The sequence below is a fragment of the Chlamydotis macqueenii genome, chromosome 15 (assembly GCF_036417535.1).
Source record: "Chlamydotis macqueenii isolate bChlMac1 chromosome 15, bChlMac1.mat, whole genome shotgun sequence".
In the NCBI taxonomy this organism is placed as follows: Eukaryota; Metazoa; Chordata; class Aves; order Otidiformes; family Otididae; genus Chlamydotis; species Chlamydotis macqueenii.
This window is the reverse complement of record NC_141570.1, coordinates 14,827,254-14,852,875: the sequence shown is the minus strand read 5'-3', so window position 1 is coordinate 14,852,875 and position 25,622 is coordinate 14,827,254. Positions and strand designations below refer to the sequence as shown.

Here is a 25,622-nt window from a genome sequence, read left to right as displayed (position 1 = left end):
AAAGAAACATTTTCAGAAAGAAAAAGATATTTAGAAAGGAAAATAAAGGCTAGAATATAACATTTACTTAAAACTTCTGAACCTTCCAATATAGCAAAGAGTTAATTCAGACCTCTAGGCAACCGACATGTTTCAAAGCAGCCTAGCAGTGAGGGTGGAAGTACAGAGCAGCTGTGGTTCAGCATCCCAGCTACAGAGGACGAGCATGAATAAATAGGCTGATTGCTGAACCCATTCGCACTCCCCGGCTGCACGGCCACACCGTGGAAGACGGAAGAGAGAAAAGTACTATGTGGATCTTGAAATGGTGTAATTTGCTACAATCTAAGGACAGAAAATGCCATTAAATTGCTTATTCTTCCCTCCTGCATATGACAACTTCATCAATTTACCCTTTTAATGCTCTTTTCTTATGTTCTTCTCCAGTACTTTGGTGTCAGACATAACACCACAAAACAGTGGATGCATCTGTGCTAGAACTCCAGGTCCTGTTGTTTCCTTTTGCCAGAATGAAATAGACTCTGCAAGCATGTCTTTTCTAAGGACATCAGCCAACTCAGACAGTTGTCAAATTAATCATTCATAATGTTACAGTGGATATCTGAGCGTCCCAGCAAATTAATTACCAAGATTCAAGATGTGGGATTTAGAGAGTAGGAGCCTCCAGCATTACACAGACCTTCCCTTTTCCTAAGAAATCTAAGTGGTCAGTATTCCCAAGTATAATATAAAGGAAAGCTTAAAAGCTTTATCTTAATTATACTCACTGCATTACATGTATCTAGTGATACATTAATTGTTTTCAACATTGACTTTATTCTTTGCTTTTAATATTCTAATTAATAACTGTAACATATGGAGCAAGGATTTTTCCAACACAGTAAACTATAACACATCGTACCTCAGGTTTATGTTTTGTTACTTTTGAAATCTGTCTTCTAAGAAATAAATATATTTTATTTATGTCCATAACAGCTCCATACAAAATGTCCTCTCCCAAAACAAAGTCTGAACTCATCTAAGTTTATCTGCTTTTCCTGTTTAGATATTTGGTACTCCATATTTTAAACATGGGGCTTCTAAAAGGGATGAATCACTTGTGGCCTTAGGACATGAAATACTGTCATCTCTAATTTACGAATTTGAATTCCAGGCAGATATTGAGATTTAAAAAATTCTCAGTGCTGGAACAACATTCATTGCTTTTCGTAAAATCAAATTTAAGATCTCAGTCTGCTCCCATTTGAAAGGTGTTTACCACACAAAACAGGCATATTGAACTCCTTTGTCAGCATCTTTATCACAGTAACTGAAAAAACATCTATGCTACCGTTGGAAATTCTTCTGCTGTTGCACCATGGAGACAGTAGATCACAAACTGGGAAATCTATATTGCTATCTGTGCAGTGAAGAGAAACTGGAATAAAAATACCTTCTTCTAAAAGGCAGTCATTTAGCATCATTTACTTCTACAAAATTTACCTAAAAATTATGCATGCTTCCTCTTTCCTTTATGCTTCTAGCTACATCTATGCACATCACTAAAATGGCATGGAAAGGGAAAACGTACCAAACCAGGAAGAATTGGCGCAAGCCACATGTGTCTGCCATCGGTGGTGTCATTCACTCTGTCAATGAGCTTGTCTGGAGTTCGGATGTCTCCAGATACATCTTCTAAAATGTTGACGCTATCTGGAAAAGCAGCAATATCTGGAAAAAAAACTTTAAGCTTAAATAACCAAAAAGAACATTTCAGAAACACCATATTTAAAAGTTCACACTCGCTCTACCAGATTCCTCAAGCAAGTACTCCCCACTAAAGCAGTAAAATTTAAAAATGTTCCAAGTACTTCACTTGGGTAGTTGAGGAATTTGGGGGCACATTTTCAAAAGCAGCACAATCTTTACAGATTCTGGCATTGAAAATTATTTTTTTAAATAGGAAGAAATTAACTAGCTGAGTTTTATTTAATTTATTTTCAGGTACATATTTATGACTTCACCAATAAACTTCCCATATCAGGAATAAGCACTTCCCAGGTTTTTTTTGTGACAAATCCCCATTTTGTTTTTTTTTTTTTTTTTCTTTTTTTTAGCATGAACTTGTGAAAACTCCTCATATGAAACATCTCTTAAGAAATTATCCTTGCAGAAGGTCACCATCAGTCAGAGTAGGTTTTGCTTGAGTTCCTCAAGGTTTGCGATAAAAATCGGTTAACTGTCTAATAAGGCCTTCTTTCAGTTCCTTGAGAGAGAAATATTAAACCTTCTATTGAACAGGCTTTCCAGGTAACTAGATTTTCTCTGAGAGATCATTTATGTTAAAAACATATGTATATTAAAGACATGGAAAGAAACCTGGCTGGATGGCACTGTCTTCAGAATGCTAAATCCTTAACAATCTAGTTTGAGCAACACTAATTCCCCTTGTCCTGCTTTCTGAAAGGCCTGAACCTGTAAGTATTCATGAGGCATTCAAGAAATAACACAGCAACATCTCAGCTGTTTAAGAGAAGCTTGCTCCAGACTCAGCACTGAATTATCACAGTTAGTGCTGCACTGAGACAAACATGCTCTTTTTGGGATCCTAACGCATACAAGCAACGCTACTGTACAAGCGGAAATGGGTGATCATTCAAAACAAGGTATCTACCCGGTATTGTATTGTACTCTAAAGACATATCATTTAAAAGCTAAAGATCCTCTATTCTTAAAAAGAATCTTTTATCACTTTTCAATTCCAAAATGCTGCTTCTCCATTACCAATGTTTCGAGTTCATCACGCATCATACAAGATACAAATGAAAATAGCACTCAGGAAAGAGCCTTTATTACCTTTTTCATTGTATCCTCTATTTATTAGACAATGAGGATCCTTAGAGACACACAATTCATTCAGCATCTATGTTTTTTATCTAGTTGGCTAAGAAACTCTTTCTCCCATGTGACTGACCTACATGAATTATATGTTGAGGTACGAAGCTTTTGGCTCTTAAGAGACTTTAGCTGATACACAGCACTAAAGTGTAACCCTGATGACTATGAATCTTTCCAACACGTCCTTCATTCCCTCTGTTGGTTACCCAGGGAACACTGAATCAAACTCAGTCTCAGCCCGTATCATCACGACTGGATCAGGTGTCTAGAATAGCCTGAAGCTCCAGAACAACAGTTATGAAAAATTTCTTTCCTGTGGTACAATGAAAGACTCCATAACAAAGAACTGAGCTCAACCTTTTCTTATGAATTTATAGCTCATCAAACTTTCTGGTCCTCCCATACCATCAAAGAAATAAATGTTGATAGCAAAAATTCCATATCCTTCTTAAGCCTTCCCTTTTCTAACCTTGCCCTCAGAATACACTATAGCTGGAAAACAAACAGCAGGTAGAAGGGGGCCAGAAGAACTGCTTTGCTGGTGTATCCCATTCAGAGAATAAAACACATGGAAACAAATATCAGCATGCAAATATAGAGAAATACAAGCAGAGTAATCAACAAAGGGGAACTGGTAATTTGGAAGAAGAAGCAAGTGATGCCATGTGACAATTTGCCAGGGAGTAAACTATATATTTGAAAGGGATAGACTGTTAGGTCTGTAAAGGATACTGTTTTCAGTTAGTAAGATCTGGTCTCCATGTTCATTGAAGAACGCAAGTCCATTCAAACCAATGTAGTACGGATCGCCCCAACTTGTCAGAAGCTGAAACTGGAAAATGACTAAGAAGCAAAAAGCGATAAGGAAAATTTTGATACTGATACTTTGTCCTAACAGACTATTTAATATGCAGTTTCAAAAATCATTATGCAGCCCACATCTTGATGTCAGACACTCTTATTTGCAGTTTAGGAGAGTTACATCATGAGTGAAAAACAAGCTGTTTCTCACTTCTGACTTCAATATATCTTAAACCTCTCTGCATAAACTATTTTCTTTTAAGACAAGAAGTCTGCATTTTCTATCACTGATAGAAAACACACACAAATTAACATCTGCAGGTGGCACAAATAGGCAAAAGTCTCACCTTCTTGTACGCTGCAATTTATTAATACCACCGCTCCTATTTGGAGCCTTTACTGCCTTCCTGCGTACCCTGAACGTGCCTTTGCCTAGTTTTGAATTACATGGGTGATAACTGGCCAGGCAGTATTCCCCTGAACTGAACTGCAGAAAATGTAACAATGCAGCCTGTGCTGTCCGTTCCTCTAATGGAGCACTCACTTGTATCTCTTTCCTCTATCCAGGCACTGATTTTCACAAAACCAGCAGGAACCTAGTATTGCTGAGACCTCATTGCCTTCAAACTTGTTTAGAATAGCCTAATGGATTTAAAGGCTCCATCAAACAGAGGAATGGCATGGCAGTAAGTATTATCACAAAAGGCTAGGAAAACATAAGCTTAAACAGTCACAAACATTATGAAAAAATGGCAAAAAATTACACAGTTCTGGCTAACCTCAATAAAGATATAAAATTAGACAAATATTCAAAGATAGGTAAAGATATGAAAACTACTTCTAGCTTTGATAGGCTGGCTGGATACCGTGCTAATGGACCTCTAGCTCCAGCTTGAACGGATTATAAAAGTCAGGAGAAAAAGCTACCAAAGTATCTGAAAACAGCTCACATATTCACATATTATATTCCATTTGTTTATTCCTAGTTCATATTTAAAGTCTTTCTCATACTATTGGTATCTTCTTAATTTCTTAAAGGACCAGAAATTGCTGGATTCAAAAAGTTCAGGACTAATAATCATATAACTCTAAAATATTCTATATGACAAGTAAGAAAATGACAGAGAAGGATACAACCACATGGCATTAACGGTGCTTCATAGTCCATACTAGCTTGTTCCATTCTCTTTGAACGAGCCCTGCCAAAAAAATAAAAAAAACTAAAAAAAAACCCAAACCACCAAGGCAAAATAGTTTCTTTAGGTACCCCTGGCTCATTCAGAAAAGAGGAGAACAAAACCAAAGAACTAAGCCTACACAAACACCACCCCAATCCCCCCATCTGTGATCACGGACTAGATTGTCCTCTGATCTCAATTATATACTGTTAACCAGATAATAAGTGAAACATTTTGCTCAAAGTGCTTCATATTTTCATCCAGGTTGGCTTCAACAGACAATATGAAAGAACACTAAACAGTTAAGAGCAATTGTGTGATTCAGATAGCAAAAACATCCTACTTTACCTCCTTTGTACTTTATTAATCAGCTGGGGCTGCAGATAGTCAAGAAAGAGAATTTCTTGGGCGAAGTCAAAATGGCAGTTGCCTGGTCCCTTGCGGATAAGAAAGCCGTCTGGCGGGGAGATGCTGTGACCATCCAGCAGCACGTGGACGACCTTAGCCTTGGTTAAAGTAACACAGCGTAACATCTTATTACATTACACAATATGATATTACATTACATAAAATAAACCAGATCCAAAGCAGTTGCCATTCACCTCAGAGGTGGAAATAATTTCAGTAACTTTGTTATATTTATTTCATTCCTCTATAGCATGACATCCTTTGGCAAAAGAAAGCCTAAACCAGCAGATACCAGTTGCAACCCATAGTGTGCAATTCAGAGGACCATAGCTGACAGGGACTGAACTGACAAGATTGATGGGGGTTGGAAAAGGGGAGGATTTGGGGGAAAAAGGAAAAAAAAATATTGAAGAGATCCTTCAATTACTGCATCTCACTAGATCTCAGCAAACTGAAGCTTCCTGAGCCTGCAGCAATCCACACACACATCAACAGAACAGACAGACCCAGCACACGTCTCAAAAGTGAACTGAGGAGACAGAGTCATCGTGCACCTGAAAGCACTGCTGGATCAGGCCTGATTGCTCAGCACTAGCCAAGTCAGCCTTCAAGAAACATAAACCTAGTGGCGTCTTGCGAGCAGACTTTTGTTGCACATATAGAAAACGCTTACTCAGATGATGAGGGAGGCCTAACCCCTTCACTCTCCCCCATTAGCACCATCTTGTACGCATGATCCCACTCACGTAACAATTCAGTCATGCAGCAACAATTATCACTGCGTCTTCCCCTGAAATACGTGAAATACAACTTAACGTGAATCACAAGCAGCATTTATTGCACCGAGTCTCTCACTACTGGTTTAGAAAGGAATACTACCTGTAAAATATAACAAAATGGCCTTATAACTAGCACTACAATTAAAGCTCGATGATTAATGGACTGAACCAAAATAGAGTCATTTAGTTAACAAAAGACTTAATTTAGTCTAAAGGTAATGCGAGTCAGTTTTCTAACCTTTGGATTTTATACTGAGTGATGTATATATGATAATTTGAGGTTAACTTAGCTTTGTATGCAAATAATTAATTTTCATTATCAGGATTTCTATTTAAAATATATATGTATTTATAGTTAAAATTCCCATTTCAGGTGTCTATCTGACAAGAACTTAAAAATATTCTGAGTTTTTTGCAAAGCCTATATATTATCAGTGACCCGATATTCGTGATGCTTTTCATATTTTTTCCATTTGTAAACCATTTTTTGTTCAATTACAATTTCAGTAATTTACACAGGCAATATCCCAAAAGCAAATAATTTTTGGTTTTTTTGCTTTTTACACAACAAATTCTTCACTTGAAAGCCTTGGGTATTGTACTGGGCTAGAGGAGTTGGCTCAGTTCATTTCCAAACAGCATGAAGATTAATTAGGAGGGAATGTTTGTGTGAGTATCAAGTATGGAGAAATAACTATTTCTGGTTTCATCTTTAATAAGCTTGGAAGTAAAGAAAGGAAATATCCTCTTCATATCAGAAACTCTTGTGCATGTTACTTTCCAGCTGAATCAGTCTGCCAGGCTAAGGAGAGGCAGTGAAAAAGCCACTGAAATACACTTCAGTTTAGGAAAGACGTATTGAATGGGAAGCCTGGAGACTCAGAGATGAAATCTTACCTATTATACCACAGCTGCTTATATTTATGTGCCCTTTACAGCCCTCATTTCTACGCAATTTTCATCATCTGAGAGGGCACTCAACCGTCGCACATAGCATTTTACAAATCGCATAACAAAGCTTCCACAAGGTAATTTTTCACAGAGCCAAAAATAGCGCACAAGCCTTCATCTCGACAGCTCACCGCCATCACCCTCTCACACTAAGGCTGCGAATAGAACCCACCAGGCTGCAGCTGCCTAGCAACTCATTACATCTCACACCCAGGGACTGTTTCTTCGAAGGAACAGCAATACTTTTAAGAGACAGATGTCACGATGCCCTAGGTTTACAGTCTAAAGCCTTAAGAGGCTAAAGTTAAGACGGTGGCCCAGCAGATACCTTGCATCTTCAGTTTTCCAAATAACTTATTTCATCCTTTTAGAGGACTGCAGATATGAACTCCTTGTCTAAATTGTACCCACTAACTCTAATGGGACTTACATGTGTGCCACCTTCATGCACACTTTATCAGGCTCACCTCTTTTTTTCTACTTAGTAAAGTAAACTGTGAAAATATATCTTTTTTTCTTTCATGGTTTGATCTCCAAAGACCAAATTCCATGTTAGATTTTAGCTATGGCTAAATCTATTTCTTCCCCTCCTTTAAGAACTGAGACACGGGTACAGGGAGCTGATTGGGTATGAAATTCCTGTTCAACCTTTTCTCCCCTGCTCTGCCTTGGAGAAGCTTGGGCTTACAACAGTAGTGAAAAACATTCTACATCCATCCTTTCTCTCTCTCTAGATTAATAAATACCAACATTTTTCTTCTTATCTGAGTTTAGACACCAAGAAGGCAACATTTATACATGAAGGGGAAGATCTGAAAGCAAATGGATTCATAAACATTCTGTGCAGTGAACAGCAAGTATTTCTTCATTATCACTACAAACACATGTATGGCTTCTGAGAAAAAAAACAGGAAAACGGGGGACAGTCAAACTCAGAGTGCCAGCAAGATGTTACATCATCTCCAACAGGTGTCAATTGTCAGTCAATTCCAAGAATTCAATATGAAAAAAATATTTAAAAAGCCATTTGGAAAAAGGGAGGAGGTATGTTATACAATTTTAGCTAAACTACTTTAGCCAAACTGTTTGAAGATGTCAACTGTCCCAAATAAATGTTAGGGTCCTAGAGACTCTTCTCGCTTCTTGGAAAAGGTGGTATTGACTGATTGGCCTTCTGTAGCTTACCTAAATAGGACTTCTGTGGTTCTACCATTCCCTGCATTCCAGGAAATAAAGAATCATATGGTAAGCCTAAATGCTACATACCGAGAGGATACCACTTCAGAATCACCTGTCTTGAAAATAATATGTGCTGTTGTACATGTCTCTTAGAAAAATCAGCTGTGAAGATTTCTTTAAACTATCTCTGGCTTCCCCCCCTGCCCCACCCCCCAAAATCTGCTGTTTGTGGAGACAGAAATGCATTATACCTGCCACAAAATTCAGACTCAGACAATCTAGAAAGATTTATGGTGTTCCATTAAGGCAGCTATATTCATTTATCACAGCACCAATTTTCCAATGCACTGCTGTATATTTTTGCTGGCAGTGCTCCTTTTCTTTTACTTACCCCTCTAAAGGTATCCTCTGGAGATTTATTATAGTTCCAAAAGCGAAGCCCTGCAATACTTTCTGTTTTATCAAAATGGATTGTGACCAGATGATCTTCTCCAAAAGAGAAGGGAATGAGCCACATATGGTCATCTTCTACTGTGATATTAGTCCCATCTATTAACCTAAAAAAAGAGAAAAACACATTAGCTGCAAAAAAAAAAAAAAAAAAGGAAAAGCTTACTTTTCTCATAAAAATCAGGTACTTTACTAGGCGATAATTTTTTTCTAGATGCCACTTCCAGTGCTTATTGTGCCCATGTGCATGTAATTAAAAAGCACAGTAAACATCAAAAATAAATATGCAATTATTGATTTAAAGACAGTAGGTGGAGAAAAACCTGTCTTTCCTTTAGTTAGGTCCATGTGAGGAAAAAAGAAAAATCCTTAGGTTTACCTTAGGAACAGGCACAGGGAGAAGAAAGCTCAGCTACCTTTGTGTCAAAATGGCTGAAGGCAGAGTTCTAAGGCTTAGACACAAGATAAATTTATATTAATAAAGTTCCATGCCTAAACTGGTGTACCTGGCACTCTGCAGTGCATTACTCTGCTCGTGCAACTACACCGAATCCAACAAGGAGCTGGATAACAGAGAGAGGAGCCAGAGTTTGTTCCCATCCTTCTTTACGTGCAGTTAGGCACATTCCTACTTTTCAAAAAGCTTTCTACCAGCACAACAACGTCTTTTCTTAAGAGCACAGACTTCAGGCTGACTAGATAAAGTTAATGCCATTATTTCCTCATTTTGGAATTCTGACTTTATATTCTTCTACCACAAAATCTGGCATACAAAGATGGACTAAAAGAGAACATGAATTAACTGCCTATGTAATTACTTTTGTACCCTATCCTATGTACTTACTTCAAAAGTTTAATGGAAGAATGAGTGCCAGATTTTGCAATTCCTTAAAGAAAAAGATTTGAGTAACGACTCTTTAACAGAGGAACTGATTAGGGAGCCCCTGAGAGAAGATGTAGTTGTTGACTTGGTCGGGAATAGTACGCAGGACCTATTCCAAGTGCTACAGTTGAAGAGTACTGTAGTGTACTCAAATTCAACATGCTTGCAGAAATATCAAAGGCAAGAAAAAGCCCCTATTTCTTCTGCCCAAAAACATTCTTAAGCAAAAATTATGAAGGACATTGAAAAAAAAAAAAACAAAAAACAACAACAAAAAAAACAACACAAGAAAATAAAATCACTACACATATTAGAGAGAATATCAAGGGATATCATACTGGAAGCACAGAACAAACGTACCCCACTTACTAAGAAAGACATTGGAAAAAATCAAAGGCAGCCTGACCTCGTGCCAGGATAAAGAAAGTTATTACAAGCCATCTTTCAACAGAAGTCAGGATCAAAAAAAACTCTAAATTGATAGGATCATAAACTCTGGAAGGCTAAATGCATATGCACAGGCCAAAAAAAGAGTATGAAGGCTAGCAAGCAAAAGGCACCATAAATAAAATTTCTCAAATACATTAGGAGCGGAAAGCCTGCCAGAAATTCTGTAGGCTCAACAGATGACTAGGCTGTAAAGGAGCATTCGGAGAAGACAAGACACCAACAGAAAAGCTAAATGACTTCTTTGCATCTGGGTCTATCACGGTGGAGTCTGGAAACTCCACCACCAGAACCTCTTCACCACAGGGGATCTGACGGGATGATTTCTTAGATCTTGATGGCTACAGAAGAGATTTTAATGCAAACAGGCAGAAGAACTGAGGAATTATTTACAAGGAAGCCTGACATTTGTATTAGATTAGCAGAAATTACAAAGAACAGAGTTAGCGTACACGTAAATAAATACAAGATTTTAAGGAAGGGTCAACAAAGATTTTGAAAAGAGCACTCCTAATTCATAAACTTATTCACAAGACCATTAACACACGAGAGGACAAGATTACAACTGAAAATACCCTTTAAAATTGAGATATGACTCGAAAACAACAGGATGCAACTTCAACAACAAATGTCAAATCCTCTCCAGACCTGCAGCCTGTTTTCAATACTGCTACCATTTAGGAAGTACAAGTTAATTTCAGGAAGTATAGTTGTCAATCAATAAAACTTTATTGCAACTATAAAAAAAAAGCTGCAGAATTGCCAACAGAACAGCATCTATTTGTACAATACCCTAATAGATCCTCATCCTTTGCTAACTCGAAAATTTTCCTCGAAATTATCCAGAAATCCTGCATAAATATCACTGCGTATGCATAGACAGATGCTGCAGAACACCCACATTTTTGCCTGGAAAGTCCTCAGCAGAGATATCAACCAGGCATGTTATCACCTCCTAACTCAAACACCATCTTTTGGAAACATCTCATTCATGTTTCTACAACAAGCTGTTCCTGGGTAGCTTGTAAATCCAAGAATGAGCTGTGATAGTACAAAAACCATGTTGCGTTAACATGTGTTAACATAATAAAAGTTTATATAATTCTGTCACTTTCTATTTGATGTAAAATGCTTCTAAAATTGATAAATTCCAAAACTCCTGGTGAAAACAACAGGCATGAAGAAAGGAGGGAAGGGAGGGAAAAAAAAAAAAAAAAGAAAAAAAAAAAAAGTCTTGCATAATCTTGCAAAAAAAAGTCTTGCACAATCCAGCTCTTCCGCTACTTACTTTTCTAATGTTCTGGAATCTCCAGTACACTCTGGAAGATCATTTAAGTCTTGGGGTGAAGCAGAAATCTGTTCTGTACTTATGTTTAATGCGTGACCATTCTTTCCTATCACTTCAAGTCCTGTCAGTCCAAGGTAATGAGAGTCTCCCCAGGTCATGGTAAAATTCAATTGCAGGCCTATATAAAAGAATATACATATATTTATATACAAACTTATTAGTTTGAAGTAAGAAGCCAGCATAAGCACCCATGCAAGCCCCAATGACAAGCAGCATGTGTATTTTGTTTAGATTAAATAACTTCATATGCTGTATGCGGACACTTCCTGGCCTGTGTGCCTATCTCCACAGAATAGCGCAGTTACCTTCCCTAAATCTGTGTTGGATCCTGTCAGTGGGTTCCCAACATCCTGCTCACTTGCAACTCTACAACCCCCGATCAAGCATGTTATGAAGCGTCTCAGTACGCAAATTGCAGATTGACAGTAATTCCATTATACGTTTAAGCAGTTACATGACAGATTTTGTGATTATGCAGAGACAGAGAAGACCTATTAGTCTCAAGTCTGTCATCTTTTGTCAGCAAATGACTATATAGACTTGTTTAAATCCAGTCTCTCATAAATCCATAAATTGTTAGAGAACAACAACTCATAGTTAAACCAAAAACCAAATTTGGTTTACTAACATGTTTAAGTTACTATCTTCGCATCAGAACCAAACACACAGAAGTATTTTAATGCGACAGCACTAGTAAAAAGCAGCAATGTTGATTAGCCTGCATCTCCAGAAAACAAATAGGAAAGAAAAATTGGGCAGACAAAGGATTGTATATGTATCTTCAGATCACCCATTTCATGCCTTATTGAAAAAGTATAAATAGTTTATACAGCCATAATAAGTAATACTCCAATCTGATCAGGTTCCATAAAAATCCATTACTGTAAATTAAAAATATCTTATTTCACACATTAGAGAAGCTCAGAAATAATAAGGTTGATAACGTCTAAAGAAGCACCAGTAATTATGACGCCCTGTAAAACAAACAAGCATTAAAGCTATTAAGCCGTCCAGCCCAATTACCTACAAATAGCTGTAGCAATTTACACAAGACTAAGCCTTTATACACACATAAACTGACTCTTAGGTTTGCAAGGACATTAAGAAATAGTTCTATTAGCCTTCACTGCAAGGTCACACTGCTGACTCTTGTTCAGCCTGTGTCTCACAAAGACCCCAGGCCCTTCAGCACAGAGCAGCGTTCTCAGCCAGCTGGGCCCCAGCCTGTCCCATGCCGCGAGTTCCTGCGTCCCACAAGCACGCCTGGCATTCGCCCTGAACGTCACGCCGTTACATTAGGTAACACCATGAGGTTATCATTTCTTCAGCCTGTTGAGGCCCCTCTGAAGCTGCAATACTTTCAGTTTTATCCCTTGATAACAGGTTAGGGGGGTGGGTGGTTAAGCAAGAAGTAAATACAAGAACTTACATTTTCCAGTAAAAACTCCTGACTGATCGCGCATACATTCAGAGAGAGAGGCTGGGTCTTGAACCTAAGAAGTAAACAAACCAGTGCAATGAACATGCATATTGTGTATATACATTACAGACACACTGTTTATAAAATGAGGAGGTTTTGTCTATTTCCTTTTTTGTTTGGGTGTTTGTTTGTTTTGGGTGTTTGTTTGTTTTGGGTGTTTGTTTGTTTTGGGTGTTTGTTTGTTTTGGGTGTTTGTTTGTTTTGGGTGTTTGTTTTTCTTTTTTTTTTTTTTTTTTTTTCTTACATCCAGCCATCCAAATCTATCCTTCTCCCTGCTGCCCAGGCTGTCCCACAAATAACAGAAAACATGCCCCAAAATGTAGAAGGTCATATGGATCCTTAGAAAGCTAAGATTATTAGGGTTTTTTTTTTCATTAGTGCATAGAGGAGAGTTAAATGGGAGACTCCCTAAACTGGGCTACCTATTCTCAAAGAGACTGAAATTCTTAAGTCACTCTGATTTACCTGCAGACTGCCATTAGCTAATAAAAAAAAATGCTGTATTTACAACATGTTGCAAATACATTGCAGAGACAAGAAGTCTGGAAGGAAGTTAAGACCTCAGAGAGTGCCACCACCACTTCTTCTCAAGAATCAAGGGGCAGAACAAACAAGCAAACCTGTCCAACAGCTTGCATTTGGTCCTTGACAATCCTTATGTCATGGTTTAGCCCTACTCAGCAGCTAAAACACCACACAGTTGCTCTCTCTCTCCTCACCAGCCTCCACAGTGGGAGAGGGAAGAGAATTGAAAAAGAAAAGAAGGCAAAACTCATGCACTGACATAAAAATAGCTTAAGAGAACAACAGAGGAAAACAAAACAGAGATGGAAAACAAACAAACAAACACACACCAATAACAGAAAACATCGAAGCACATCACTTACAGCCCAGCAGCTCACTGTGGATCCTGATGCCCAGCTCCCTCCCCAGCAGCAAAAGCTGCCCCGTAGTACCCTCCTCGCTGATACACTGAGCAGGGGGTCACCTGGTGCAGAATGGCCCTTGGGCTAATTTGGGTAACTGCCCCAGCTGTTGCTAATTAGTAAACTATCCCAGCTGTGTTCTTAGATCCTTACAGCTGGAACCAAATACCACCACAGCACAGGAGTTATTGGAAAAGCAACAAAAAGTAGAAAGTGTTTCCATGCTTCTACACCTGATCAATCCTGTATAGCACCTTCCACGTGAGGAATATTAAAGTGGCACTAACCATTCTAGAAAAGAGACATTTAGAAGAGATTGTAACAGAGGCACATACATCTCTTGAGTGGCTTGAAGAAGGGAATAGGGAATAATTGTTTCGTTTCTTCCAACACAAAAACTAGGGGGCATTAAATGAGCCTAGAGACAAACAGAAACAGGTTCTTTGTGCTATGCAAGCTAAGCTGGGAAACTTACCACTGAGCACAATAGGCTGTAAACGTGCACATGGGTTTAAAAGCTAGTGGATGAATTAACGCAATAAAAACCCATGGCAGGATGCTAAACAAAAAGATTAAGTCAAAAAGCCCTTGTGAGACAAATTTCTAATGTCTGGATGAGTGTTTGGCTAATTTTTTCAGAGAAACACCACTTGCTCTATTCTTACATTCTCCCTAGGCACCCACTAACAGGCACAGTCAGGGTTGGGTCAAGTGCACCAGTTCCACGTCTGATCTGCTATCAAAGCTGACATGTTAAGGATTACTGAACTCATGGGGAAGACAGATGACTATGGATAATATTGACAAGAAAGTAAGATACTTCTGTAAGAGTGTTTAAAAAGTTCTTTAGTCAGTGCAGTAAAACCCTGTTTCATCCACTGAACATGCTACAGGAAAAAAGAGTGAATGCTCAACAGGTAGAGGCTGTTCAAACCCAACACAGTCTGAACGACAATGTTATGCTGGGGAAGAGAAATCACCTAGTAGATCTGTATCATTCTGATACAATAAGCATCCATCTACAAAATCTTGATGGTACCAGCAAATACAGAATGACACAGAGATCAATGGCTCAGTCAAAATAGCCTTTGTTATTCCATCACTGATACAGTATGTTTCAGAGTGGGAAAAGGAGTATGAAGAGCATCACAGATGAACAGCAAAATAAAAGGCAGAGGCTCTGAGTAAGGACCAGAGTCCAGATCCAGGCTTCTACAAAGGAAGAGGTCCTGGTGAATGCTCACAATAAACAAATTATCAAGAAAAGAAACGTGAATTTCAATTTGTGTTCATGAAATCCTGCACTGCATCAGGTGTCTGAACAGTTTAAGCCACTGCAAGCAAAGATGGGATCACAATTACTGCTGGGAGTGTTAAAGGAGAAATCAAAGGATTAGAGTCAATGACTCATGATCTTCACAGCAAGATCAAATGCCATGTCATGACATTTCCCTTTGTCTTATAAGCCACCAGGAGAAGAGAACAAGACAAAACAGGAAGGCTTAACAACAGCATAAGGCTCATTAGGAACCATATATCACTGGGAGCACTTTAGCTGAACCAGATGGAATTTGGATTGATTCAGCATTGGATCTTCTCAGACTTACAAGTAAGAGTGTGTCCCTAGAAAAAGATAACCTCACTGAAGCAACAGTAGGTGTTCATGAGATTCTAAGAAGGTAGAAAATTTGATGGAAATTAGGTCAAGGACTGCCCCACACCATCTTGAGAAAAAAAAATCTTGCAGGATCTTTGCTCAGACACTGGACTGTTGGGCTGGAATGGTATGAGGTAAGACTCGAGTGCTTGAAAATACAGCCTTCCTCTGAGTAGTGAAATACCTTCTGTATGGAATAGTAGAAGGGCATTTTTATGATACAAAATGCACCAGACCTGTAGAGATGCCAGTCAAAAAAAGGAAAGAGTTAAAAATAAGTGGAGGGTTGAGAGGAGGAGATTCTTCTCATGTAAGATACTTAATTTGTGGAGAAAGAAACAATCAAGAGTATACTTAGTGTGGAAAATATGGAAAAATCTTTGGTTTGGAGTGACAGGGAGCACAGCTACTCGTTACATGAATAACTGTATGGTAAAAATCACTTCAAGAGTACCTAAATCAAAAAGAACTCCCTCTAATCTCTGTCCAAGTAAGTAAAGGAAATATATCATAGAATCATAGAATCATAGAATGGTTAGGGTTGGAAGGGACCTTCAAAGGTCATCTAGTCCAACCCCCCTGCAAGGAGCAGGGACATCCCTGACTAGATCAGGTTGCTCAGAGCCTCATCCAGCCTGGCCTTGAACGATTCCAGGGATGGGACATCCACCACCTGTCTGGGCAACCTGTTCCAGTGTTCTATAACTCGCATCGTAAAAAATTTTTTCCTAATTTCCAATCTAAATCTACCCCCCTCTATTTTAAAACCATTACTCCTTGTCTTATTGCAACAGGCCCTACTAAACAGCCTCTGGCCCTACTAAACAGCCTCTACATGTATATATATGTATACAGTATAGTCTTCCTTGTAGTCTTATTAATTCACCAGGGAAACCAAACTTTGGAGGACTTTTGGGGCTTAAAAAAAAAAAAATCACATAAATTATTGAGCTACTGAAAAAATAATCTTCAAAACAGACATGTAGCTATATTAGCTCTTCTGTAGAGCTTTACTCCTTCATGGAAATCAGTGTCTCTTATTTCCACGGCACGTTTCAGAAAGACGTTCATAGAGAGCTCTGAACAGAGGCCCCTACCTGTTGGTCCCCTGTTCTTAATCCCGCTTGTGTAAAAGGTCTTTCATCTCCCTCCCTGTCAGCAGTTGCTGGCCTCTTTAGCTCTTCTTCGTATCTCAAGGAGCTGTCATTGTCCAGTTCTCCATCGTACGCCTCATCGCAGCAGTATATAGCTTCAAGGATATCATCATCTGTAGTGAACAATATCGTATCCCCAAAGTGCTCCGGAGCTGAAGGCAACATACAGAATTAAATGGAGAAACCATACAAAAGAATATATAGAGTGATAAAAACTATTTTCTTTATACCTAATTTGCAGTAGTGTTTAAAGATAATACATGGCAAATTGATACTGACTATTTAAATAATCAGTATGGTCATTCTCAAGCTTATACTGCACGGCAGAAAAACCTGGAGAACTCAGTCAAATTTCAAATACATATAAAAGAAAAAGAGAAAAAAGCTTCTCCATCACCTTTTCCAAAAGACCGTATCTGTGAAAACAAGTAAAAATCTGTAACTTTTAAGTGTCTAGTGACTATCTGATGTTATTTAAAGATGGTCTTGTTGCTAGGACAACATTAAGAATAGGTATTAGCTCTATTTATGCTACTAAAATTCACCGTATCATTGAAGAACGCATTAGTGAGTTTTGCGATACGTTTTGAAATGAAAAGGACTATACTACACAAAGTGCCAGCTTGCTTTGGAGTGGAAAGTGATAACAAACAAGCTAAATGTATTTGTTTGTATTGTACTGCCATTTCCACAAAGAAAATGAGAAATGATAGCATACCTCCAGACAAGGTTCCTGAAGCTTTCGCAATTTCTCCTTTAAAGATGCATTGTTCATCTAACATCATTATAATGTCTCTCACACCTCTGAAAGAGTGTATGCGAGATTTATTATAATTCCAAATCCTTATCATAGCTACTTGACAGGAATTCGCAAAGTCAATAAAGATAAAGTGAGGTTTTCCAGGGGTAAATGGTGCCAGCCAGAGATGTGTGTCATCCTGCGTCCGATTTACCCCATCAATTAGGTTGGTTATTACTCTGGGATCACTGCCATAAGCTGGTAAAATATTTATATCAGGTGGTTCAGCCGTTATTTTTGAAATCTGAACAGGCTCTCCTTTAGAACTGAAAACTTCAATTCCATTAAGACCAACATAATGTCTGTCTCCCCATGTTGTTTGAATGTCTATCACTAAGTGCTGCCCATAAGGTAAAAGAGGAATTTTAAAATCATTTCCATCGTATGCCGCCACAGAATTTTCTTCTTCTTGCCTTTTTGGCAGGGTTTGTAGTCCCTCTTTTCTCATTTGCTGATATTCTCCAGGCCGGCTGATCTTCTGTTGACGGAGAAATTCATCAAAGATATCCCCTTGAAAATCCATGTTAGAGATTCGGCCTCGATGGGAATAATTAAACTTTACCAAGGAGTTCCATGACTCCTGCAGAGTGTGTTCTTGCTCATCGCGCCACTTCGCTCTAGTGGTTCCTACATCCTTGACAGAAAAATCTTCATCTGAAAACAACATTACAGAGGCATTTAATGCACAAACAGAATCATATAGAGTCATATAGAATCATTAGGGTTGGAAAAGACCTCTAAGATCATCAAGTCCAACCATCGACACACCACCACCATTCCTAATAATCATGTCCTGAAATGCCACGTCTACATGTTTTTGAACACCTCCAGGGATGGTGACTCCACCACTTCCCTGGGCAGCCTGTTCCAATGCTTGATCACTCTTTCAGTAAAGAAATTTTTCCTAATATCCAATCTAAACCTCCCCTGGCACAACTTCCCTAGTCCTGCTGGCGACACTATTCCTGATACAAACCAGGATGCTTGGAAACAGGACTGGAAGCAAATCACTACAACATGGACTTTCCAGAATTGTGCTGGACGTATTCATGTTCCCTTACTGTGAAATCCTGTCATACTAGCACTTTTATATTGCCTCTCTATTACGAAAGCTACTTGTCCCAATGTCCATCTCCCATTTAGACATAACCAAACCAACCACTTTTAAACACTGAAGAACAGAGCACATGCCAAGATACCAAAATGCAACTAAGTTTGAGATGGCGAATTCTTGACTCAACACTTATAGAAACTGGGATTTTGCCCAGTGATGCTTATTGGGGGGCTGTCACAATAGTTTAAATCATATGTCTGCATTCCTGCAGAAGATTTTTCATACAGCTGGAAATGGCAGAACTGGTTAAGTTTCTAAAGCATTACAGAGAAGCTGTGCTTCCTGACAAAATGAGCCATGTGTATAGAAAGCAAAAGCGGTGAGAAAAGAAGGAGGTTCAGCACACAAGGAGGACGAGGTGAACATTGCATTTTATGCAGGTAATGTTCAAACATTTTTCTTACTTTTCAGCACATGTAAGATGTAGGAGGAGGATAATGCCCAAGTATCTAATGGGAACAGAGTGGGGGCAACAAATCAGAGGGTTCAGCGGGAGCAAAGCATGCTTCCCTTGTGACTGCACAGGGGAGCTGCTTAATTTCCACCTCAAAACAATTAAGAGCTGAAAATAACAAAGATTTTCAGTAAAGCTGTCACTTATGTATTTTCTTCAAATAAATGAAGAAAAGCAAGTGGAGCACTAAACAATTACAGGCCCATGGGCCAGACTTTACTTCTGTACAATGTCCTTGAGTGGATACTAAAACAAATGGTTATCAAGAATAAACGTTAACTGCAGGAAAATGCAAAATAATGTTTTCCCAAAACACTGCTCAAGAGTAACTTTTAACTTTGTTTTTCGAAACACTGAGAAAGAGGCAATGTTCCTAATCTATCTATGGCCAATAATCATTTACACTGGGGACAAGTGAGATAAAAATAAGAATTTTAAAGCAGATGGGAAACTACCTGAAAGAGGGTTGTCTTCCACAGCAAAAGGCTGGGGACCAACTTGGCCACTCCTCCCCACCCCACGAGGGAAATACAGATCAGAAGCAAAGGTACATATTTCAGAGAACATCTCTCATTTCTAAGGCAGTTTCTTGTTCAAACCATTGTCCATATGGATATTCATGGGGTGAGTGATTCCAAACTATTTCCCAGAGCCTCACAATTTACCTGAAGAAGATACTGCAGATATATTTTCCACTTTAAAATGTCAAAGGTTGAAAATTTCAGGATGAGTATGTGCAGAAGAGTATTTGACATCCATTTGCTTTATTTGTTTTGGAGGTTTTTTCCCCTTTTTTCTCATTAACTTTTTAAAAAATGCGACGTACTTCAAGCAGTTCAGAGATTACACCTCTGAAGCACTTCTACAGCAGGTCAAGATGAGCGACTCCCAATGGGAGGTCAACAGGTTTGTCAGCTACACTAAGGAATGACAACAGGAGAACCGAGCTCTGTGAGGAAAGCCGAGAACAGCCCAAAAGCAGAGGTCAATGGCTGGAGGCTTCCAGGGTTTCGCTTTTTTTTGAGAATCTAAAATTGATTATTTTTATTGGAGCCACATGAACAAGCAAACTTTGCACGTAGACAAAGAGTATCCCACCTGCAGATGTTACAGATGCATGTCCGAGAGGATTGTATCATGGATGCTGTCCCAGAGGCCAGAAATGACACCTCAAACTCACCTCTCCACATCTGCCCTGTGGGTTTAGGAGAGGTGTGTTGAATCCCCACGTCCCTTTGTCCTGCTTCTGCTGGCAACACACACCATACAATTCCTCTCAAAAGTTTAGTAAACTACATTTTGGGGCAATGCTAGCTTGAAAAAAAATAACCTTTCTTCTCCTTCTGTTGTGCTAATCTCATTTTTACTCCCTGCAGTTATAAACAGCAATCATCTTTCCATGCTGCAATCACACGCTTAATTTCCCAAATCATTCTAAAAGCTCGCTTCTGTATCTGTTCCACTTTGTAATCAGCTTTCCTGAAAACGGGTGATCAGAACTGCAGTTCTCCAGCTGACGTCTTACGAGTGCCCGTGTCGAGATATTAACATTTCTCTAACGAACAGAAATACCTGTGCTGACACACCCTCGGAGTGCACTGCTATAACCACTCCTGCGTCACACGGGCATTTCATAATCAATCTGTTATCAACTACTCGACCAAGATCCTTCTCTTCCTCGGTCATTTGCAATCGATGATTACTCAGGTTACAATTTAATTTTTGGTTACTAGTCCCCAAATGACCTTGCAAGCAGCACTATTGACTTGCATTCCATCGTTGTTACTCCAGTCCTCAAGTTCATCTTTCTGTGCAGATCTTCAATCTTCTTAATTCATAATACCCCAAATTATATGTTACTTGCAAACTGTATCAGCATACTTCCCTTCCATCATTTCTTTTGCATATTAAAATAGTTATCGAAGAAAACTTGTATGTTTTTATAGCAACACTAACTCGAGCCAAGTATGCACGTATGTGCTATTTCTAATTTCCGTTGTTCTCGCTGTTCTCCATTTAACGACCAAAGACATGCTGCGACACTGTACGTGAGCCTGTGCAGCCTCCCCTCTGTCACATACCGCTCTGAGGAAACTGCAGCTCCCCTAGCCCCGTACCAATTAAACTTCCCCACTCTGAGGGAAACACTTAAAACTTTCCCTGTTGTTAATATTCACTCAGCTCCGCTTTGAGGACGGCTTTACCCTGCACAGTACAGTACAGAGAGAACAAAAGCTGGTAGATGGCATGCAGTTTTCCCAGGGACAAACACATTTTGGGAGTTTTAAGCACCAGATGACAAAACTTGCTCTGAGCAAAATTAGAGGACATTGTAATCACAATCACAATAACCCTCATCTTACAGTTTACATTAAAACTCCTCAATTGTCACCATTTTTACAACCGAACAGAAATTACTAAGATGGGATTTATTTACAGTTTCCATAATGTTGACAAGTTTTTAATCCAACAGAGATACTGTGAGACATGTGAAACAGCAAACAGGCTGTGGTGAGTGGGTGGCTGAAGGCAAGGCAGCAGTTATCCGAACCACTTCCGTACTTCTTTCTTCTTTGAGGTATAACTTCAGACATCCTTTAAAAATTGTCGTTTTCTCCACAGACAGGCAGAGAAGGAAAAACTCAGACATTCTAAGTTTAGACAGAACCATTTTCCTTACATTTGTCCAAAAAAAATCATGCAGTACCTGAACTGGTATTCCTGCATTTAGGCAAACTTCCTGTCCCCTATGACCACAAATTTACTGTAAACACCCAAACACAATATATAGCAAGCTACATTTTCATGTAAATTGTTTTGATGGTTAATTATAGTAAATCACGCCCAAATTTTCATTTTGTATTTTTGTAACCTCCTCTTCCAATTCTCTGGGCCTTGTTGTCCTTGTTCTGCCAGACTCTTAATTTGAGAGAAGTTCTTGAATGCTGAAGAATTACAGAATGCCAAAGAAGGGGAATGAAGTGTCCAAAAAAAGAGCGAGAGTAACATATGAATTGAAACTGAAAAGGGGAGATTAAATATATCTCATTTTATTTCAACTTGTTAAGCACAAAAATATTACCTAACACCCAGGAAAAGTCTTAGCCATAAATTACTGGAGGCTGGGAAAGAGCGGGCACTTCAGAACTTGCCTAATTCCCATTCTCTTCCCTAAGGACACACTGTTGGCTACTGCCAGAGGCAGAACACAACTACACAAATCTGGATCCCCGACCTCCAACGGGATCCAGGTGAACTAAGAAAGGTTTGGAGAAGGATGACAAGGATAATCAAAAGCACAGACCAGGTAACAGCTAAATTTACTAGAAGACTCTTCATAAATGAGCAGAGATGTCTGGGGGAGAGGCGTGAAAGAGCTATGTAATGTCATGAGCAGCGAAAGGAAAATAAGGGCAGTTTTCCATTCACTCTGAACAAATATATTCAGTATATATTCTCACTGAGAAAGACACAAACCTATTACACAAACAAACTCTGTAAATTTACTCACTACCTTGAGGTCACACTCTTCTTTATCTTTTTGCAGACTTTCATTTATATTAGCAAACATTTGCTGCCTGCTGGACTGTCAATTTTAGAATACAATTTACTGAAATTTAGTCTTCAGTCTTCTCCAGATAAATTTTAAAATACTAACTCAGAATGTACATTTTTCAGAAAAAGCATTTCGTGTCAGATGTAGGACAGGGAGAGAAAGACTCCGAGTATTGTCATAGTATGAATAACAAAAAATCAGTACTGCAAACAGCACAAATGAAATCCCACTGTTTAAACCTCCAGGAATCTCATGAGGTCCCTTCCAACTTAAATGATCCTGTGTTTCTGCAAAATGCAGAGCATGTCAGCACTTGCACTAAGGCTGCTACTGTAAGCTCTTACCTTTCAGAGTGGACTCACCTTCTCCAAGATTTATAGTGTTTAATCCCTCCTTTTTTACAGATCTGACGCTTCTCCTTCCACTTGCAGGGTACTGTAAGCTGCAGGAATTCTTGTCTGAAAGTTGCTCTGAAATGTCCAAGCCCACACCATCATCCTTTCTGGTTAGCATTTGTGATCTCTTATCTTCATTCGTATTTCTACTACGGCATCTTCCCAGTTCATTTCTCTGACATTTGACATCCTTATTAGGCAGATCTGAAAAGTTTGTTGTGATTCCATCTGACTGTGTTTGAAAATTCAAGCCTAAACAATGTTCTGCAGCAAGCCAAGGAGGCTTCTGCTTATTGGAAGTAATTTGGTTATTCTCTGTTATTCGAGAAGACGACTGTAACCAAGAAGGAACTGCACCTGTAGAACTAGACAATTTTCTTCCTGTTAGCTTTTCCATTTGCTCACTCAAAGTAAGTTCATCATCAGATTGAACATGCTCCGTAACTGCTTGTACCACTGCATGTTCTTTGGCATCTTTTATACAAACTTGAGATGGTAACACTTTTAGATCATCCTCTAACTCACACAAATTTTTCTTTGGGAAGCTGACTGAGTTCATCTTAGGCTCAAGATTTTCTTCTGGCACAGATTTCCAGTTTAGTGAAGTACTGTTTGACTGTAAGCATTTAAACTGTAGGTCTGCTTTCTTCTCTGCGACTGCAGGTGCATTTACTTCTTTCCTTTCGTTTGAAGAATATGCGGAGGTATCTTGCGTGTGATCTGTAAGGTCAATTGTAGTGCTATCGTCAGCGAAGAGATCTCCAGAGGCTCTCTCTAATTCACCATCAAATACAAGGTTCTCATCAACATACAACTTCACCTTCTTTGCTCCAACATCAAGGTCCTACAAAAATAAAAGTATGAAGATTTCAATTAAGCTGGTCAAGCATTAGATATCACTGTTCTGAAACTCTGACATTTGAAGACTTTGTCAATAAACAGATGAAATCAATTAAAATCCCATATCAGCAACATGCTTTCGACCACTTCTTAATCAAAAGCTCAAATAACCGAAAAATACTATGCAATAGTTAAGATTTTATTCAAAAGGACCTAAAACCCTACTAGACACTACTATGAACCATTTTGGCTGACAAGGCTTAAATATTTAGAAAAGCTTGAGTGAAGAAGCCTAGATTAAGTATAATTACATTTGATCAGATATAAATTCCAGAGGCACATTTTGCTTCAGCATCTTTAAGATTCACCACTTTCATGACATGTTCCACAACAACCATCCAGATTAAAGCCACTGGAGTTAAAGAGAGTTACAAAGAGTTATAGAAATACAAGACTGCAAAGGACATTAAAAAAAATAAAAAAATAAAAAAATCGCCCAGTCCATCTCTTTCCACTAAAGAACGCAAAATAACCTGTTCCATTGTGAATAAATTCATTTTTAAGAGTTTTCAAATAATCTGCCTTGATCTCAGACACAACTCTGCCACTTACAACTTTATCTCTATGTTCTCCTTTTCTGTGGCACCCACTAAAACCTGATTTTTTTATTCCATTGAAGTTGGAACTAATGTTTTTTCTATTCTCTTTATCATTTCCATCTAACCATTTCTCCCTCTTGACAAAAATACTGGTATCTTCAAAGAGAACACAGAAGATGAGACAAAATCCATCTCCTTTCTCCCCTCTAAATTTTAGTAACGTGTCCATCACATGGAGTCTGTAAAGACTCTGTTCTTTCCTTATTTTCATGGAGTCTGAGAAGCTTTTCATGAAAGTAAGAAGTTTCAGTTTCATCCCTCTTGCTCATCTCCTGGATGTCAGTTCTCCTTAAATACTGATTTAAATTTTCCTCCACTCCCAGCCTAAACCAGTCACTCCTTCACCTTCAAGTACAAGTTCTTGTATCCAGTTCTTCACTCCTGCGTGTACCCTTTGCAGCTTACAAGTCTTTATAGCTTCCATTCTACTGCTTTCCAAATAATAACATGTATGAGGCAGAAAATTGATATGGACCTACACAGGGGGAAAACCAGAAGGTGCAGGGTAACAAGAATGCTAGAGTTGAGGGAGAGGAGAAGGTGTAGGAATGCAAGCCACACTCCTGATCTCTTTCTGACAGAAAATTATAACCTTCACTAACTTCTCAGAGAACAGCTGTAAACCGAGTTTAATTGGCCATTATGTCACGGCTGCCCGTGTTACTCCTCGAGTACTATAAAGCGCTATATGTCTGCACTGATACATTTGGCCATAAAACATATTTTTTCCCCTTGAACAAGGACACTGCTAGATGAATCTAATTGGGATCAAAACACTTTAATAATTAAATATATTAAAACCTAACTACATGGCTTTGCCTGAAAATACGATGAGGAAGAGCAAGACTATTAGGATGCCCCAGTAATCTTTTTGTTTTTATATCTTTGCATGTCTGGATTGTTAAAGTCTCCCTTAAACGCTAGAGATATTGGATATTCACAGTTGAATTTGGGATAACTGCAGCATTTCTACATAATAACCCAGCCCTTACTGCTGTTATGAATACTCAAACCTTAGTTCTGTGGTTTTACCTGGGAACAGATACAAACTACATGGAACCACAGAAATATAGACAGGTGAATTTTGAAAAGTGTTTGTCAAGTTCACCTTTCAAAATTAAAATCAGCAATCTCTTAAGAACAAAAGTATTTAAATGAATCCCACTCCACCCACTGTACTGGAGGAGGACAGGTAGACAGAGACAACGTTACAAAATGAGATTGTGGAGTTTATTCTCCCTGGAAGATGGACAGTCGAGCATAGAAAAGGGCCAGGCACTTCAAAAT

At 38.7% G+C, this 25,622-nt stretch overlaps 1 protein-coding gene across 6 annotated transcripts in view; it reads right to left on the bottom strand.

The window, feature by feature from the left end:
* The window catches only part of KATNIP (katanin interacting protein), a 56,804-nt gene that overhangs the window by 6,340 nt on the left and 24,842 nt on the right, over nucleotides 1-25,622 (bottom strand). For all 6 annotated transcript variants that reach the window (XM_086759426.1, XM_086759431.1, XM_086759429.1 and 3 more), the window contains 10 exons: nucleotides 22,804-23,680; nucleotides 17,237-17,971; nucleotides 16,462-16,670; nucleotides 12,731-12,794; nucleotides 11,242-11,419; nucleotides 8,565-8,730; nucleotides 5,205-5,362; nucleotides 4,813-4,877; nucleotides 3,610-3,720; nucleotides 1,571-1,710 (listed from right to left, as the gene is read on the bottom strand). In XM_086759426.1, coding sequence (XP_086615552.1) covers nucleotides 1,571-1,710; nucleotides 3,610-3,720; nucleotides 4,813-4,877; nucleotides 5,205-5,362; nucleotides 8,565-8,730; nucleotides 11,242-11,419; nucleotides 12,731-12,794; nucleotides 16,462-16,670; nucleotides 17,237-17,971; nucleotides 22,804-23,680 — 2,703 coding nt within the window. The remainder of the gene's footprint in view (nucleotides 1-1,570; nucleotides 1,711-3,609; nucleotides 3,721-4,812; nucleotides 4,878-5,204; nucleotides 5,363-8,564; nucleotides 8,731-11,241; nucleotides 11,420-12,730; nucleotides 12,795-16,461; nucleotides 16,671-17,236; nucleotides 17,972-22,803; nucleotides 23,681-25,622) is intronic.